Genomic DNA, 16,948 nt, shown 5'->3' on the forward strand with positions numbered 1-16,948 from the left:
CAGCTGGCATTTTGTCAGATCCTGCTGCTTTCCCACTCTTGATTAGTCTGATGGCCATCCTGATTCCTTCGATCGTTGGTGGAGTAACATCTATAGGAAGGTTTGTAGGTGCTGCTTCAATGTCCGGTGGATTCAATGGAGCCGGTTTATTCAAGAGATCTTCAAAGTGTTCTACCCATCTGTTCCCCTGTCCTTGAATTTCGGTGATTGGCTTTCCCCCTTTTTCTTTGACTGATCTCTGATTTACAATAGTTCCCTGTCAGTTTCTTCGTTGTGTCATGTAGTTGTTTCATATTTCCTTCTGTTACAGCTTTTTCCACTGTCGTTGCTAGCTCTTCCACATATTTCTATTTGTCAGCTCTAATGCTGTTCTTCGCTTGCTTGTTTGCTTCTGTGTATTCAGTTTGTGCATTGACTTTCTCTGTTCTTGTTCTACTGTTGTTAATTGCTGTCTCCTTGTTCTTCCTTTCTTGAATCTTGGCGAGGGTTTCAATGGAGATCCATTCCTTATGATAATGATTGTTGCGGCCGAGCACCTCGTGACACGTTGAAGTTAGTGCTTCTTTGACCCCTTTCCACTTGTCCACCATAGCAGTTTCTTCTTCTTTCAGTAGATCTTGTGAGGCTTGAAACCTGTTGTTGAGAGTTATATTGAATTCGTTGAGTTTGTCAGTATGTCGAAGGAAGACTGTATTGAACCTTTGTAATGCTGTTTCTCCAGTTTTCCACTGCTTCTCCAATTTCAGTTTCATCTTGGCGACCACCAGGTGGTGATCTGAAGTTTTGTCAACTCCTCTCCTAGTTCTCACATCTTCCACTGACCTTCTGAATATTTTAGTGATGCAAACATGATCTGTCTGGTTCTCCGTGATGTGATTTGGTGAGACCCATGTAGCTTTGTGTATGCATTTTGTTTTTTGTGACCAGAGTACGGCAGCATCTCTGCCGAATTTATTCTTTTCTGTCGAGCTTGGGTCCAATGGGTTTCCCTGGTTCCGAGAACCGCCAAGTTGTATCTCCTCATTTCCGTAGCTATTTGACTGGTCCTCGCGGTTTCCTACATTGTCCGAACATTCCATTTACCTATATTAATTTTTGATCTGTCTGTTAGAAGGTGCATCAGCCTCATGACTTCCGAAGAATCTTGGCTTTCATTATGAGGCGTTATAATTCTTCTTCATGAAGATCCTTCAACCCAGAGGGCAGAGTTTGAATGGTTTAATTTGTTTAATCTGGTCAGTGTTTTTTTGGCAATGTTATTATTTACGTGATGGGGTTGTCGACCCCATGCTCAACCCTCCTCCGTTGTGTGTGCATGGAACTGGTAGTAGCTGTAGAATAGCTGCAGTCGGAATAATGCACTACGGTTGCGCTCTTGTGTTTGTAATATCAATCCTTACCTAGGTTCAGTTTCAGGTACCGTTCGGAAAATTCTTTCAGGTTAGAGACAACGACGAAACGATGACCTTCACGACCAGCATTTCCTAAATTCCCTGTGCGACTTCCCTCGTAATTTTCACCATTGCCAATGTTTCCATTTCGCTAAATATTGTCACAGGTATACTGAAACCTAGCTCGAAAATACAAGTTGGAGCCTTCAGTGTATGTACCCTATGTCAAATCGGCCAGCAGGCCCCCAAATGCCCTGGTACGGCCGAGAGTGGGGGAGTCCACTCTCCCTCTCGAAATGCTCTCACATGGCCAGCGAATATATAGCCTTTGCCAGGGAAGTCCTACTCACTGCCTTCTCGTGGCGGGGGTGTTGTTAACGAAAGTGAGAGGACGAAAGGCGAATGTCCGGCGCTTTAACCGGGTTGGTGGACACGGCGAATCCACCTAGAGGAGTTGGAAAACCCTGATTCCAAACCAATGGTGCACATGCGCTCCAGTATCCTGATGGAACGAATGGCGAATGAACCTGCTGTTGGTCACCGGCTACCATGGGACTGCATCTCCTCACGATGCTCCACTGCCTTGTGGATCAGACCTTTAGGTCAAAGGCTCGGGGTGTGGCCCCCTAAGAAAACCACCTGCTTCGGTCTGGGCACCCGGGCAGTATCACAGCCCACACACAAATGACATGAAATGACGCACTACACTAACTACACTGCTCTCGTTCCTAATAGAAGAAAGACAATTTACATTATTATTATTATTACCATTATTATTATTGTTATTACTATTATTTACTACATCGCTTTTTCACTCCCTTTATTCCCAAATTGTGTATCCTTCCTTTCCAACTTATGCAGTAGCTCGCCCATGGTGGAAACTCTGTCCTATCTAAACGATCTCCAGTCACTGTCTGGTTGAAAGTGAATGCTTCCGCCGATTACGAATACTGAAGCAGTCTTTCTGAAACCACGTACGCCGTTCAAGCTGGCTTCCTTCAACGTTCGCACACTAATGCAGATCGGACAACAGATAGGGCTGGCTATGTCTTTGGAAGGTCTTAATGTTGACGTTTGCTGTCCATCCGAGACCCGTATTCAAGACTCTAGTGAAGTACTACAAATTCGTTCTCCATCTGTCGCTTCGAAAAGCTTGTTTTACGTGCGCTTATCCGTGGACTCTGTGGCATCTTCGTCTGGTCTTGCTGGCGTTGGTGTTGCACTAAGCGCTAGAGCTGAGGCAGCACTAATCGATTGGATCCCCATTAACAGTCGGTTATGTGCTGTTAGATTAGAAAGTTCCATCAAAGTGAGAAGAAACCGGCGTGAGAAACGGTGTCTTTTCGTCATCTCCGCCTATGCCCCGACAGATTGCAGCCCGGATGCAATCAAGGATGAGTTTTACCATCAGTTAACAGTTCTTCTCGAGAAAGCGCGTTCGACAGATATTGTAGTATTAGCCGGAGGCTTGAATGCTCAGGTCGGGCGTCTAGGCACAGAAGAGAGTCGTTTAGGTGGCCGATGGGGACTTGTTGGTCGCAGGACAGATAACGGGGACCATCTACTGCAACCGTGCACAGACCACAAACTGTTTCTGGCTAGCACTAACTACCGGCACAGCCACCACCGATGTGCCACCTGGCGTCCTCCCTCTGCATCTCAAGCCTGGACTCGGATTGATCACATCGCGATCAGCTACTGCTGGCGTGGTTGTGTACAAGACTGCCGCTCCTTTTGGAGTACTTATCTGGAGTCTGATCATGCCCTGGTCTGCGCCAATCTTACCTTACTTTTCAGTGGCCGAAGGATTGACCACCACCAACGGATTGATGTTAGTAAACTGGCTGAAACTTCTGTTGCAAGTAAATATCGAGCGGAGCTAGCTTCTAGGCTAGCTACCATCCCATCGAAAAGTATAGATGAGCATTGGTTGCATCTTCACGACGCCATGAAAATGGCGAGTAAAGCCGCTTGCGGCTTCACGAAACGTCCCGCTTATAAGCACTGGGTTTCTTCTGGCTCCTTACAACTGATCGAAGCCCGTCGGTCTACTCCGGGTGACCGTGAGTTTGACCACAAACGAAGGCTGTTACGTAATGAAATTGGGCAAAGCTTGCGTAAGGACCGAGAAGCCTGGTGGTCGGAGCGTGCTAATGAGATGGAAGCAGCAGCTGCATCTGGTAACTGCCGGAAGCTCTTCCAACTCATCCGAGCCACTGGCAGAAAGAAGTCTGGTGTGAGTGAAACAATCTACGAGGACGACGGGATGCCAATCACTAACATCTCTCGACGTCTTGGACGATGGTCGGAATTTTTCGAAGGGCAGTTCAACTGGCCTGCTGCTCCGGCAACATCAACCAGTTTGTCCTGCCCCCCATGGCCGGTGACGACTGACCCACCAAACGAGGCGGAAGTCCGCAAGGAACTGCAACTCTTGAAACGTTACAAATCACCGGGCCCAGATGACTTACCTCCGGCTCTTTTTAAAGATGGTGGTGACTTTCTGACTAAGGAACTGACTGTGTTGTTTGCAAAGGTTTGGGAGCAAGAAAGTGTTCCAACATCATGGAATGAGTCGATAGTCGTCCCTATCTTTAAAAAGGGTTCACGTTGTTCCTGCAATAACTACCGGGGGATAAGTCTACTTCCGATTGCGTCCAAACTATTGGCTTCTATCATTCTTCGTAGGTTGTTTAAAACCCGAGAACGATTGACTCGCGAGGAGCAGGCTGGTTTTCGTTCTGGTCGAGGATGCATTGATCACATCTTCACCCTCCGCCAAATGTTAGAACACCGTCATACTTATCGCAGGCCAACAATCGTAGTGTTTCTTGATATCAGGGCTGCCTTCGATTCGTTGGACAGGAGTGTTCTCTGGGATTGTCTATTGAAGAAGGGTGTGCCTGAGAAGTTCATTAACATCTTAAAGGCCCTGTATACGAACACCTCAGGCAGAGTGAGGGCATACAACCACCTTTCTCCCTTGTTCCATTCGAGCAGTGGGGTTAGGCAGGGTTGCTCAGTCTCACCATTCCTCTTCAACTTTGCCATCGACGACATCCTGGAAACAGCTCTGATGGATGTAAGTAATGGCGGTGTGGATATGTTGCCTGGAGAACGACTTCTCGACCTTGAGTATGCGGATGATATTGTCTTACTGTGCGATAATGCCCAAGGCATGCAATCTGCACTTAGTCAGTTGGCAATCAGTGTCCGCAGGTACGGCATGTGCTTTGCACCCTCCAAGTGCAAGGTACTCCTACAAGACTGGCAGGATTCTCATCCTGTACTCACCCTGGATGGTGAGCAGATTGAAGTAGTTGAGAAGTTCGTGTATCTAGGTAGCTACATAAGTGCTGGTGGTGGCGTGAGTGATGAGATTGATGCACGTATAATGAAAGCCAGAGCGGCTTATGCCAATCTGGGCCATCTTTGGCGCCTTCGTGATGTTAGTCTGGCTGTAAAAGGTCGGATATACAACGCGTCGGTGAGAGCAGTTTTGCTCTATGCTTGTGAAACCTGGCCTCTCCGAGTTGAGGATGTCAGACGTCTCTCTGTGTTCGATCATCGTTGTCTCCGAAGGATTGCTGACATTCAGTGGCAACACCATGTTAGTAATGCAGAGGTTCGGCATCGTGTGTTCGGGCGCAGAGACGATAATTCAATTGGTGTCACCATCTTGAAACACCGACTTCGGTGGCTTGGACATGTTTTACGAATGTCGTCCCAGAGACTTCCACGTCGTGCATCATTTGCCGACTCTGGGACTGGTTGGAAAAAGCGGAGAGGAGGTCAGTGTATGACATGGTGTCGTGGCATGAAAGCTGCAAAGGGCTAGCTTCTGTTGGTCCTTCACGACTCCCTGGCTGGGGTCCGAGAGATGGTGCAACACAGTGGCTAGAGACGTTATCAGATATGGCTCAGAATAGAAGCCAGTGGCGATCCTGCTGTAACCTTATTCTACTTTCTTCATAAAGAGTGGCTATAACTATCCTAACTGAGAGAGCTCTTCTGGTTGTACATTCAGTTCCTCCCACCACTACTCTTCTCCTTTCCTTTTTTTTCCTTCTTTTATATATACGCATCTTCTTCCTTCTCCTATTCTCATTATTTTGTGTGGCGCAAATGTATCCGGTGCCCTTTGTACCAATATATATGTGATTAAATAAATAAATAAATAAAATAATAAGCACTTTGTAATAAATACCGTGTGATCGTAACGCAAACTCCAAACGTACCGCAATTTACCATTCTCTCCATCTCCACTTTGTTATTTTTTCCTTTGACCAAATTTTTGTTTCAGATACGGGACCTTCACTGCTACAACGCAGATGTTAGCGCCCCTGGTGCTATGATGGCTCTTGGAATGGCTTATTTGGGTAGTGGTAATTCCACCGTCAGTAGTTGGCTTCTTCCGCCATCTTCTTTACGCCAGTTGGAGCTTATTCGACCTGACTTGCTCCTGTTCCAAGCACTTGCCTATGGTCTTGTTAACTGGAATTCAATAGAACCAACTCAAGAGTGGATAGATTCTTACATACCGGAACAATTCTTTGAAAGGCTTAGCGAGTCCATTAGACCTAGACCAAAGTTACATTCACCGAACGTCTCAGATATTCGTGCTACATTGGGGCAGGCTGACTTATCCAGTGAAGATGATGTCGAGAATCGATGTCCTGATCAAACATTTACTGATTCTTTATACCATGCATATGGACGTTCTGCATATAATAGGGGCCGTCGAAGTACATTAAGTAATGTTCGTGGTCGACCTGTTCGACGTTCAAGGAGATATGATATAAGACAATGGTCTGAAGAGGAATCTATTGTCGACAATATCAAAGCAGTTCCCGAAAAAAATGAGTGCTTCGATCAATTTGGATTGCACAATAAAGATTCAGTGGATATTGAAGCCATAAGGTGAGTATGTATTATTACTAATATTCACTATGTAGACATACTTTTATTGATTTATCGATCCTCTTTTAGCGTTGACTTTATATTTACAGAATAGATGTATGTTACCGACCTCGAATAAATACATCCTTAACTTTTTAACTATAAGCATTAGTAACACAACAAAATATGAAAATAGTTTATTTTTGAGATAATACGGAAAGTTCACACTCAGCGATCTTAACGGACTTGGTGTGTTGAGTCGGTTTCCAAGAACTACAGCGGAGCCTCTAGAGGCCCTAAAGGAGTCAAAGAGTTTCTACCCAATCAGAACATGATAGAGCTTTCTAGAATATCAACGTAGCATGCTACTATTGGACAGTAGCATAATATGTCTCTTTGCAGATTGGCCTAATCATAATGTTGGTTTAACAAATGCTAATATCTATAAATATCCGTGATTTTCTGTACATTTCGATTCATACCAATTAAACACTTCTCCAGCTTTTATTTTGTCTTCTGATTTGCGACGGTTCAACTTTCGAGTGTCGTAGTCGTAAACTATATTCTGCGTTATTCAAGTAGCGAACTTAACAGTGTGGCATGTATGTATGAGCATATAAAACTGATTCTTTCGTTTCTTATCTCGCTCCCTAACTTCCCATACTCTACGACTTCTTTGTATTTATTCACAAACACTGAGCTTAGAAAATAGCTCAATTGGTCTGCGAAACTGAAAAAGTGTTATAGCTTTGATGTTCCTATCCTATATTTAGTCAAACGACATGCTTCACTAATTTTACTGTAAGTATTTCTGCAGACGTCTATGTATTACGTTTCGAAAGCATACATAAAGGAAACAACGAGCCAACCATATTGATTCATTTTCGTGGCCTACTCCTATAGTGAACCTACAAACACACCCAACAACGAAAAAGGTATTTATTTGGCTAGATCTCTGTACGTACTCAATTAATTTTTTTCAACTGGCAAATTCAGCACTCTCATTTGGAGTTTGAGTCAGGCAAAAGTTCTAACCGGTTTTAATTATTAATTTATACAGCAATGTTGTTCTTCTCACTAACGATCAGATTTAACCATAAAGTGAATACTGTTTTGTTACGGCCATCATAGAGTCAGACAAACATTCAGTTATCGACGGTGTTCAGGTTTTCAAGTCACTGTGTTCTATATATATATATATATATATATATATATATATATATATATATATTGGCGCATTATAGTTTTTAACATAAGAACTTAAAATTCATTATTATTGTTATTAGTTTTAGTATTACCACTAGTATTATTATTATTGCTTGAATTATATACTTTAACTTTCATTGGTTTGTGCAACCTGAAAGTTTGACTCTATTCTTTACTATTTCTTTATTTCAGTTTGGCTTATTTAAACATCTTAGTTGGATGTGCTTTAGCTATGGGTTTACGTTATGCTGGGACATCGAATTCAAATGCAGCTAATACATTAGTAATAGTTTTGATGAATTTACTAATATTGATAATAATAATAATAATAATAATAATAATAATAGTTTTTTTGTATTTTGTAACTAACAGTTATCTGTGGAAGTGAGCTGACTTACACTTCTGCCTCTATACAATATTTATAATATACACCAGCCAAATAACCTGTGTGGAATTGTAATATTGATGGGCTACTTCCACAAGTAGCTTGAATTAAGTCTTTTTTGTTCGTTGATTTGACCTAATTGATTGAAATTGTCTTATAATCTGTTACACCCTAATTATCTTGATCATTTGCTGTGGTATTGGACTATGATATATTTTAAGTTACCTGTTATATCGATTGTGTATGTGCCCTGTTTGATATATAAACGTGATAACACCGCCCATTGGAGAGCAGTGATGTATCAATCGCCCTATGATACACAAAAGCCGTATGAGCAGTCTTGAGTACTTATCAGTCCTGCTTTCTGCCTAGCCCAGCCAGTTAAGTCCAGAACACCAATAACAGCCTCTGCAATATGAATCATTATTCTCAAATATACTGAGTTTATATACCAAACAAACTGACCACATCGTACCATAAAATAAAAAATAACATTTGTACAATATTTAACCAAATGTGACTGTGAACATTGGGAACAGTAATTAATAGACTGGGGATAACTCAGGAATGGTGAATCGTATAATAATAGTCTATTAGTCAAAATGAAGCTCATAATAAGAGGGATACGAATATGAATAGTTTAGTTACTTGACAATTATACAATAGGAAATACACATATATTGGTCCACAAATAGTTCTCAAAGTTATCATTCATAAATCTCCACGGAATATAACATTACCTCGATGTTGTTACCGTATATTGATTATTATCGAAACTTTCTTGTGCATACCACATGATACTAGTTCTCTGAAATAAGTAAGCTTTAAGGTTTCGCTTGCATGTTATTATCGTGATTAATTTTTAGATGGACATAACTCCAAATCAGTCACAGTGACGAGGATAAATTTGTCATTTTCTTTCTCTTCCATCTGATGTCTTAGTATTATTTCATACTTTTTATTCTCTTATATGGCTCCTTCATTTCAAACCAAATTCTCCATGTTTAATCTCACATTTACTTATACTATTATCGTTTCGATTCGTATGCCGCTCATCCTAATATTTCTGTATGTAGTGTGTACCTTGTAGTGTAGCAGATTTATTTAGTCCCCACTTTGGGTATGGCTGATTACCTCACAGGTGATCTAATGTAATATTCAAATATCGGTAAATATGTTCATTTTACTCTACTCAATAGATAATATTCTTACAGATATCTTTGTCTCCCCTCCATTGTCTGTAATTAAATTGTCAGCTTTTAATTAGATTAATCGATGTGTCGAATGATTTCCTGCTACCAATGTTTTGGAGGCAAATAAGTTATCTTTTTTTGTCCGAATTTATCCAGTTTTCCACAAATTAATTCAAGTTCATGGTCTTCTACATTTCTCGTTGTGAAAGACTATCACGAATATTAATTGAATTTATGCGTTTCATGTTTTAACAAGCACTCAATAAATCATCTTGTTTTGATAATGTAACAAATGATTCTCTTTTAGAAACATTTACATTATCAATTCTATTGTTTACTACCATTAACAATAACAATGTTTTAGTTTCTTGATTCCTTGATGTTATAAACTGTGTTGAAAACTAAACTTGTAAGATACTTTGTGGCAAAACCATAATGATCCATTTATGAACCATTTCGTCCAAAATTGTATCCTTCGATCATTTTGTGTTTTTTTTTGGTATTCATAACACATCTACTCATAAACACTTATTATTTTCAGTTTTCTTGGCTTGTAAACCAGTGTAATAAGTTCTCTCTATCTATTGCATTCTAGTACTCGCTCGCAAGAAGTTTTTTAAACGATACTTGGTGGCCCCCATCATATTTTACTTTTAAATCACCGTCTCAAAATAAGCAATGTGATTCAGAACAAATAAAGACATCTTTACCGAAGTCCACGCTAGTTGGAAGTGCAGCTCAGTGTCTTTTAGCTCTCGCTATGATACTTGCTGGCTCTGGCAATCTGACTGTGCTTAAAATGGTTCGACAACTTCGAGCAATTCATTTATTCAATTCAAAACCGGATACTTTGAATTCTGGACAAAGTAACAACACTGCATCAGACTCACTCTATCATACTGTTACAGCCGCCGCAGCTCGTGCTGCCGCAACCACCCAAACGGTTTCCACTAGCTCAACAGGAGCGTCTGTTAGCGGTCCCGTATCTGTGGCGTCGGTATTTGGTGCTGCGCTTGGTCCGAGTTATGGATTACAAATGCTTCTCGCTAACACCGTTGGTTTGTTGTTTCTTGGTGGAGGACGGTATGTAAACCATAGCTAGCCATCTTTTATTATCACGTATTGGAATTTAACGTTTTAACAAATTAAGTTAGTCTTTTGATAATGTTGAAGTTCTCATGACAGTTGTTTCCCTACATTTGAATTATTCCTCAACTTCATGCGTGTATCTATCAACAACTTACGAATTAATATGACTTGCTTCAGTCAGTCAGCTACAACGTAGTACCAGGCACATATATGCAGCGGTCCAAGTTGCCACATCTCATTAACACAACAAAATGAACCCCAAATTCATAGAAGTAGTTACTTCAGTGTTAGTAATATATAATAGAAAGATTGTTTATAAGGATATAATACAGGAAGAAAGAATTCGTTCGTAGAAATACAGGTATAAAGTATTTTTAATCTCACAGTTTACGGTAAGAAAAAGAGTGTATACACCTACGCCATTATGATCGATTCTGAGCCATGTCACACAGAGGCTCTAACCATTTATTTATTTATTTATTTAAACACATAAATATTGGTACAAGGAAGCACCAGATACATATGCACCTCACAAATCTCATTTGATTTGTGTGAGGGCTGTGATACTGCCCAGGTGCCCAGGCCGAAGCAGGTAATTTTCTTAGGGGGCCACACCCGGAGCCTTTGACCTGAAGGTCTAGTCCACAAGGCAGTGGAGCATCGTGAGGAGATGCAGTCCCATGGTAGCCGGTCACCAACAATTGGTTCATGCGCCATTTGTTCCTTCAGGATACTGGAGCCCATGTGCACCATTGGTTTGGAATCAGGGTTTTCCAACTGCCCTAGGTGGACTCGCCTTGTCCGCCAACCCGGTTAAAGCGCCGGACATTCGCTTTTCGTCCTCTGAATTTCGTAAACAACTGTAATGCCACGAGAAGGCAGTGATTAGAACTTCCGTGGCAGAGGCTATATTCGCGTGGACATGTGAGAGCATTTGGAGAGGAAGAGCGGACTCTCCCCACTCTCAGCCGTACCAGGGCATTTGGGGGCGCTCTAACCATTGGTTACGATAGTTACTCGGACCACAGCCAATTAGTCTGCATGTTTTCACAAACACAGGAAGGTAAGTTCATGATGCAACTTTTTCTACGTTAGCGGTTGAATTATTAGCGACGAAAGTGTTGGCTATTACGGACAATCTATCTTTCAATCTTAATGTCATTTTGGATGTGTAGAAAGCATTTGTAGTTTCCGTGCGTTGAACATTCTTTGCATTATCCCACGCAATATAAGCACTAACATTTCGCTGTGTGCACTATCCCTAACTGGTGTTCGTATAAAAGCGATATTTTGTTAACCATATGAAATCTGTTTTGATTTTATTTCGTAGCTCAGTAAATGTCTGTTTGTAAATTTCACTGAGTATCCATTCTGCTAATCAATTGTTTTTAAGGTTTACACCCTGTTAATTTTCTTCCAGTTTTCGCTTACTGGATTTCCTGTGTTATTTTTGTTAACTTTTACGTCTTATTGTAGCATGAAAGTAGAAAGTTGGACTATCATACCGCATTTTGTTTCATAACTCGTAGTAGTAATAAAGATAATAGTAGAAATAATACTAATGGTGATAATAATAATAATTATTATTACTATTGTTATTATTGCCTTACAAGTAAAGTTATGTAGTGTTATTAATTTAATTCATAGTCTTTACATGCTACCATTTCCACTCATTAGCAGTTTTCAAAACAAATAAGCGCGTAAATATGTGCTTCATGTGTCTACCCCTGATAGTTAGCTTATATGTGAAAACTAATATGCATTTAATTGATCTGCACATTCACCACCATGAATAATATCATTTATAACAGTTGAAGCTAAGAGTTTTTTTTGGGTGCATAGATTTTTAGAACAGATTTTAAAATAAATAATTGTGTTTTTATTATATTTTCAGATTAACACTAGCGAACACACCGGAAGCTGCTGCAATGCTGGTTATATCCTTTTTCCCTCTTCTTCCTACATTCGCTGGTGATAATTGGTAAGCTGACCATACATGTATAGTTTTACCTAAATAGCCCTCAAGCCCCTACAACAACATTTTATAAAGTTACACGTGTTTTAGATGATCTTTGGCAGGATTTACGAAATATGTATTTAAAAAATTGATCCTATTGTTTCATTACTTTTAGTATTGTCAGCCCTCACATTTAAATCTTTCTAAAAGCCAGGCTTTCGAGGCTGCAATCGCTTTTATGGAATTATATAATAATCAAACCTCTATAAATACAAATGTACAGCTTAAGTAAATGACTTCACCGAAGAATAAATTTTAAGTTGATTACTGAACTAATTCTTTTGGAAATGTTATTCTTCTTCAGGTATCATTTACAAGCTCTTCGTCATTTTTATGCTCTCGCTACCATACCTCGACGCGTCTGTGCTGTAGATGTTGATACTGGTCGTGTTGTTCTGTCTAATTTCGAGGCCAAACTTCGTGTAAGTCTTTTTAAGTAGACGTTCACGTGATCTTTCTATGTGTATTTGTTTTTTATGTCCACCTATCTCGGAGTTAGTTGGAACTATTTTACACGAAATACAATTATGTAGTTGTTAGTCTAAATCAAGGTCTAGACTTGAAATGCAATTGTTTTACACTATGCTTCCGCACAGTTGTAGTATTTTGTATTTATCAAACATTAAATCAATTTGTCTTTATTATACTTGCAGGAATCCGATGTTATAGTTTCATCAGAAGATACTTTTGTCTTCCCATCTGATGTATTAGAAAACATGGCTTGGGTAAGTTAAACCGGTAAATTAAATTTTTTGTTGTTAAAGTCCAGGTAAACTTCTTCTTGCTCGAATAACTTTCAGAAAGTTCATTACCATGTGTTTTTCAGGATTTGAGTTGGAATTTCCTTGATTTCTTCAAACTTACCGGACTAATCTAACTTTTATGATAGGGTTCTAACCGATCGCAGTATTTTTTAAGCTAGTGAGTATTTTTGGAAAACAAACCGCTCTCATGTGAAACTATGTGGCGTAAAACATAGGAGTGCTTAATCCACAGGAAAAGGGAGGACTATTTTGATTTGTGTGATAGTGTTTAACATCAACTAGCATGTTTAGTTTTTATTCTAGTAAGCTGTGAACTCACTGTTTTGCAATTCTTTGCAGCAAACTATCATTGTCATGATTTTTATCAGAGATGCCCAATATTTCTTTTATTCACATCTGTTATCCCACCTTTTAAGCTTAAATCCCCTCCATTCAGATCTTATGGGCTATGTAAATCTCACACAAAGAAAGAAGGATAAAAATACGTTACTTTCCAAAACTATTCAGTCTAATATCTTATTCATTTACCATGCCGAAATAATTATGGTTTATAGCCTAATATGATTTTATTTAGTAAACCTAATTTATCTGATTGAATATTAATCGTCCTATTATAGATGACCTTTCAGATTTTTACAATCAAATTTGAGTAAATGGTAACACTCGCTAACATGACTGGTATATTATTCAATGTTGTTTTTGTTCTTTTGCACAACTTAGTCGTAAATATTTTCTAGGTTATTCTTTTGGAGATGTTGGTGTCTAATTAGACCCATACGAAATTCATAGACCTTTAACTACTGAAGCATTTCCGTCTTCACTTCTGTGTAATGGAATTATTGATTGTATACTTCTGAAAATCGTTTTATGACAGATTTCAAACAATAAGTTTCACTTTGGACCTATGATTTCTTCAAATGTTCATTAATTATTGGGATTTTCCACTATTTCAGCTTGAAATCATTCATAATTCCGACAAATATTGGCCTACTGTTTTTTATCATGGGACGAATAATTGGAATCTCTTTAAGTAAGAATTCGTTTTTCCATAAGTAAATGTTAAGTTAGTGTGCACTCGCTATACATTATTGTTGCATTTTTTTATTTTTGTTACAGAATGACATTTTATAAAGCTGGCTATATTTTTGTTAAACAACGAGATGAAGGAGAAGAGTTGAATGTTCTGCAATCATGGGTAACTGATCAACATTCTTTCTAGTCATATATATATATAATACTAAGTTTATATTTTGAATGACTGATGTAACTTGTCGTTAACAGTATATGAGTTCGCTAGAGATGACCACGCGTTAAGAGAGAGTTGAAATTTAGTACATTGTCGTTGCTCTTAGGCATTATCGAAAGTATATTGACCAGTTATTAAACCTGCAACCTATCAAACTCAAGCTCTGTTTTACAAAACTTGAGTATATCATTTTCCATTAGGTTTTAGTAGAATTAGTCAGACATTGTAACTATTTATGTTTATATTAAATTCAATTTTGAGTTGTTCATGTACTGTGATGAATTGCTGAAATTCAGGGACTATATAACTACGACTTAAAGTCGATCATGCGCCCATTCCTAATTTGCTTCTTCATATACTAGAATACAAAATCAAATGGGTAATTTGTAGTCTAAAACTTTGAACATCGTACTTTGCTTTGCCTTTCAGCGTGATCACTTTAAAATACTTCTAGCGTTTTACTTTCTTTTTTGATTATCTAGTCGATTATGAAAACCGAATCCGAAATACCTACTAGTGGTTCTATTTTTTTGTCATTTGTCAGGTTTTAACCCGACTTTGTGAGATCTAAACTTAAGTACTGGTTACAGTTTGAAAAGATTGTCAATGGCAGTGAAAGTAATAATTTATTACTCTACTCTTTTTTTGTTTTAAGCTCGAAGAATGTTTGAAACAGTGGTTGGATTTATCCATATTGAAACAATTAAAGCTGTTAGTCACTTTTTTGAAACGGTTTTCATCAAACAAGTTGACTGTATCAACTGGTCACGAACATATTGGAAAGTTATCTCCATCGTTGTCATCATGCTCTGATTTGGGACGTATTTTAGCTGCGCGGGTTACTCAAAACTTTATAAAACATAAAGATGGTAAACACTGCTTATATTTATATTGTTCGCATATAACTTAATTGATGATATTTCTCATTGATGAAAATACCTGTCTTTCCAATTAATTATTGTGCATTTCGTTCTATTTATCATGGTTTTAAAAAATTGAATATTATCGATAATCGTCTATACAGCGATTCAATTTTGCTGTGTTCTACACAAGTTTGCATATTACCATATCATTTTTCATTAATGTTTCTAACTGGATTGATTATTGCAAATGTTTCCTTGTTCAACTTGAGCGCTCCTTGCGGCAGAAGAAAGTTGTGACGTTTTAAAGCTGCGTTCCCGCTTAAAACTTAACAAACAATTATGATGTAGTCTGTCTCACTTCATAATTTATTTCGGGTGAAATAAAAGCATGTTAAAAGTGACCAAGGAAGCTTGTTGATTTAAATTTCATTTTCTCATTCTAGAGCTTTCCGTTGGTTTGAAGAATTACTACTTTGATGTATCCAATGTTACAACTACTGTTAATCAGTATAATACATTCCAATCCAAACTAGTGAAGGCATTCCGATTGTGGTTCAGTTTACCTGATTATACTATTCTGTTACCTCATTTACCTAAAGGTTAGTAAATTGATTTGACTTCCAGTATTTTACCTCGTCGCTATTGATTGTTAGAGACAATAATTAGGTTAATTTTTTGCACGAGAATATGAACGTATGTGTTTCTTTGGCTCAATAAAACCACCTATTGATCAGACATACTTCAATGTTTCTTTGTCTATTTAAATAACCCTTGGATCAAACAAAGTGTTGATCCAAATATACTCCATTTCATTGTGACTCATCACATCCCCCAAAACGTAATGTACGTAGTTGTTGGCTGGCAGCACTTATTTGTATTTGAACTTACGTCACGGTTTGACTTGTGAGTGTTCTTCGAAGTGGATGATCTTTCTAAATGACATCAATAGCACATATATTAAAAAGAAGTGATCTTATAATGTTTATGATGTCCATAAAAACAATCCAGCTCGTAGAACACATCTCTACAATTTTATTACTTTGAATGCTAATTAGCTAAATTACAGTTTCACATGTGATTCTACTTTTATTTTTTTTAAGATGATGTGCTACCGTTGGTCAACTTCCTTTCAGTTGTAAAACAACATAGTCCTACAACACCAGTTCCAAACATACTTTGGTTCCACAGATTTCTTTACACACACAGTTAAGGAGTCCAGTTTCTTTGTGTATGAAATAATGGTTTACTATTATGATTAAATGATCAAAGAGATGTTTTGTTTAGTTGTTATATATGATATTTATTATTGTTATTTGTACTGTACATTTAATCACCTACAATTCTTTTTTTGTAAATATATGTGTTACATGAATGTATTTTTCACCAGCTTCAAGAAGATCTGTGCCGTTTTTTACTTTGAGTTCTTATCGTTATCCAGTGAATTGATGTCCAGTTTCTGTTTCTTTATCTTAACTATATCACTGAACTTTCAAGTGTTTTTGTTTACGTTTATTTTTAATACGAAGATACAATATGGAAGCCAATAATATATTAACTGTGTACAAATCACACTTTGTATGGTATGTTTCTAACAGTTGAGGATTAGGTTCCAAAGAATCTTAAATCTTAAGCATAATCTAAATAGTTGGGATTGGTCACAACGTTCTCAATATCCACAAAGCATGTCGTACACAGTACTTCCAGTCAATGTTCCGCCTCATTAATGTGTGATTACTGCAGGTTAGAGTGGGATTTTTTTTATGAAGATCTCATTCTACACCCTTACTTTTACTGTATATATGCTTTCCATCCGGAAAACAGGGGTGTGCTACACTTGATAGATAATTACCAAGTGGGACAAATACATGTTAATCTATCGTTTCTGGATAGATCAC

General features: G+C 38.4%; 1 protein-coding gene across 1 annotated transcript in view; it reads left to right on the top strand.

Annotated features, from left to right (window-relative positions):
• Window positions 1-16,619, top strand: part of Smp_151380 (meiotic checkpoint regulator cut4, putative) — a gene marked incomplete at its 5' end in the record, with an annotated part of 56,646 nt that extends 40,027 nt beyond the window's left edge. The window contains 11 exons of the mRNA XM_018792543.1: window positions 5,695-6,311; window positions 7,689-7,779; window positions 9,670-10,157; window positions 12,058-12,144; window positions 12,485-12,602; window positions 12,834-12,905; window positions 13,898-13,974; window positions 14,061-14,139; window positions 14,846-15,059; window positions 15,497-15,652; window positions 16,154-16,619. Of these exons, the coding sequence (XP_018647234.1) occupies window positions 5,695-6,311; window positions 7,689-7,779; window positions 9,670-10,157; window positions 12,058-12,144; window positions 12,485-12,602; window positions 12,834-12,905; window positions 13,898-13,974; window positions 14,061-14,139; window positions 14,846-15,059; window positions 15,497-15,652; window positions 16,154-16,263 (2,109 nt within the window). The 3' untranslated portion in view covers window positions 16,264-16,619. The remainder of the gene's footprint in view (window positions 1-5,694; window positions 6,312-7,688; window positions 7,780-9,669; window positions 10,158-12,057; window positions 12,145-12,484; window positions 12,603-12,833; window positions 12,906-13,897; window positions 13,975-14,060; window positions 14,140-14,845; window positions 15,060-15,496; window positions 15,653-16,153) is intronic.
• Between the last annotated feature and the right edge of the window lie 329 nt (window positions 16,620-16,948).

The sequence above is a fragment of the Schistosoma mansoni genome (genome assembly GCF_000237925.1).
Source record: "Schistosoma mansoni, WGS project CABG00000000 data, supercontig 0214, strain Puerto Rico, whole genome shotgun sequence".
In the NCBI taxonomy this organism is placed as follows: domain Eukaryota; kingdom Metazoa; phylum Platyhelminthes; class Trematoda; order Strigeidida; family Schistosomatidae; genus Schistosoma; species Schistosoma mansoni.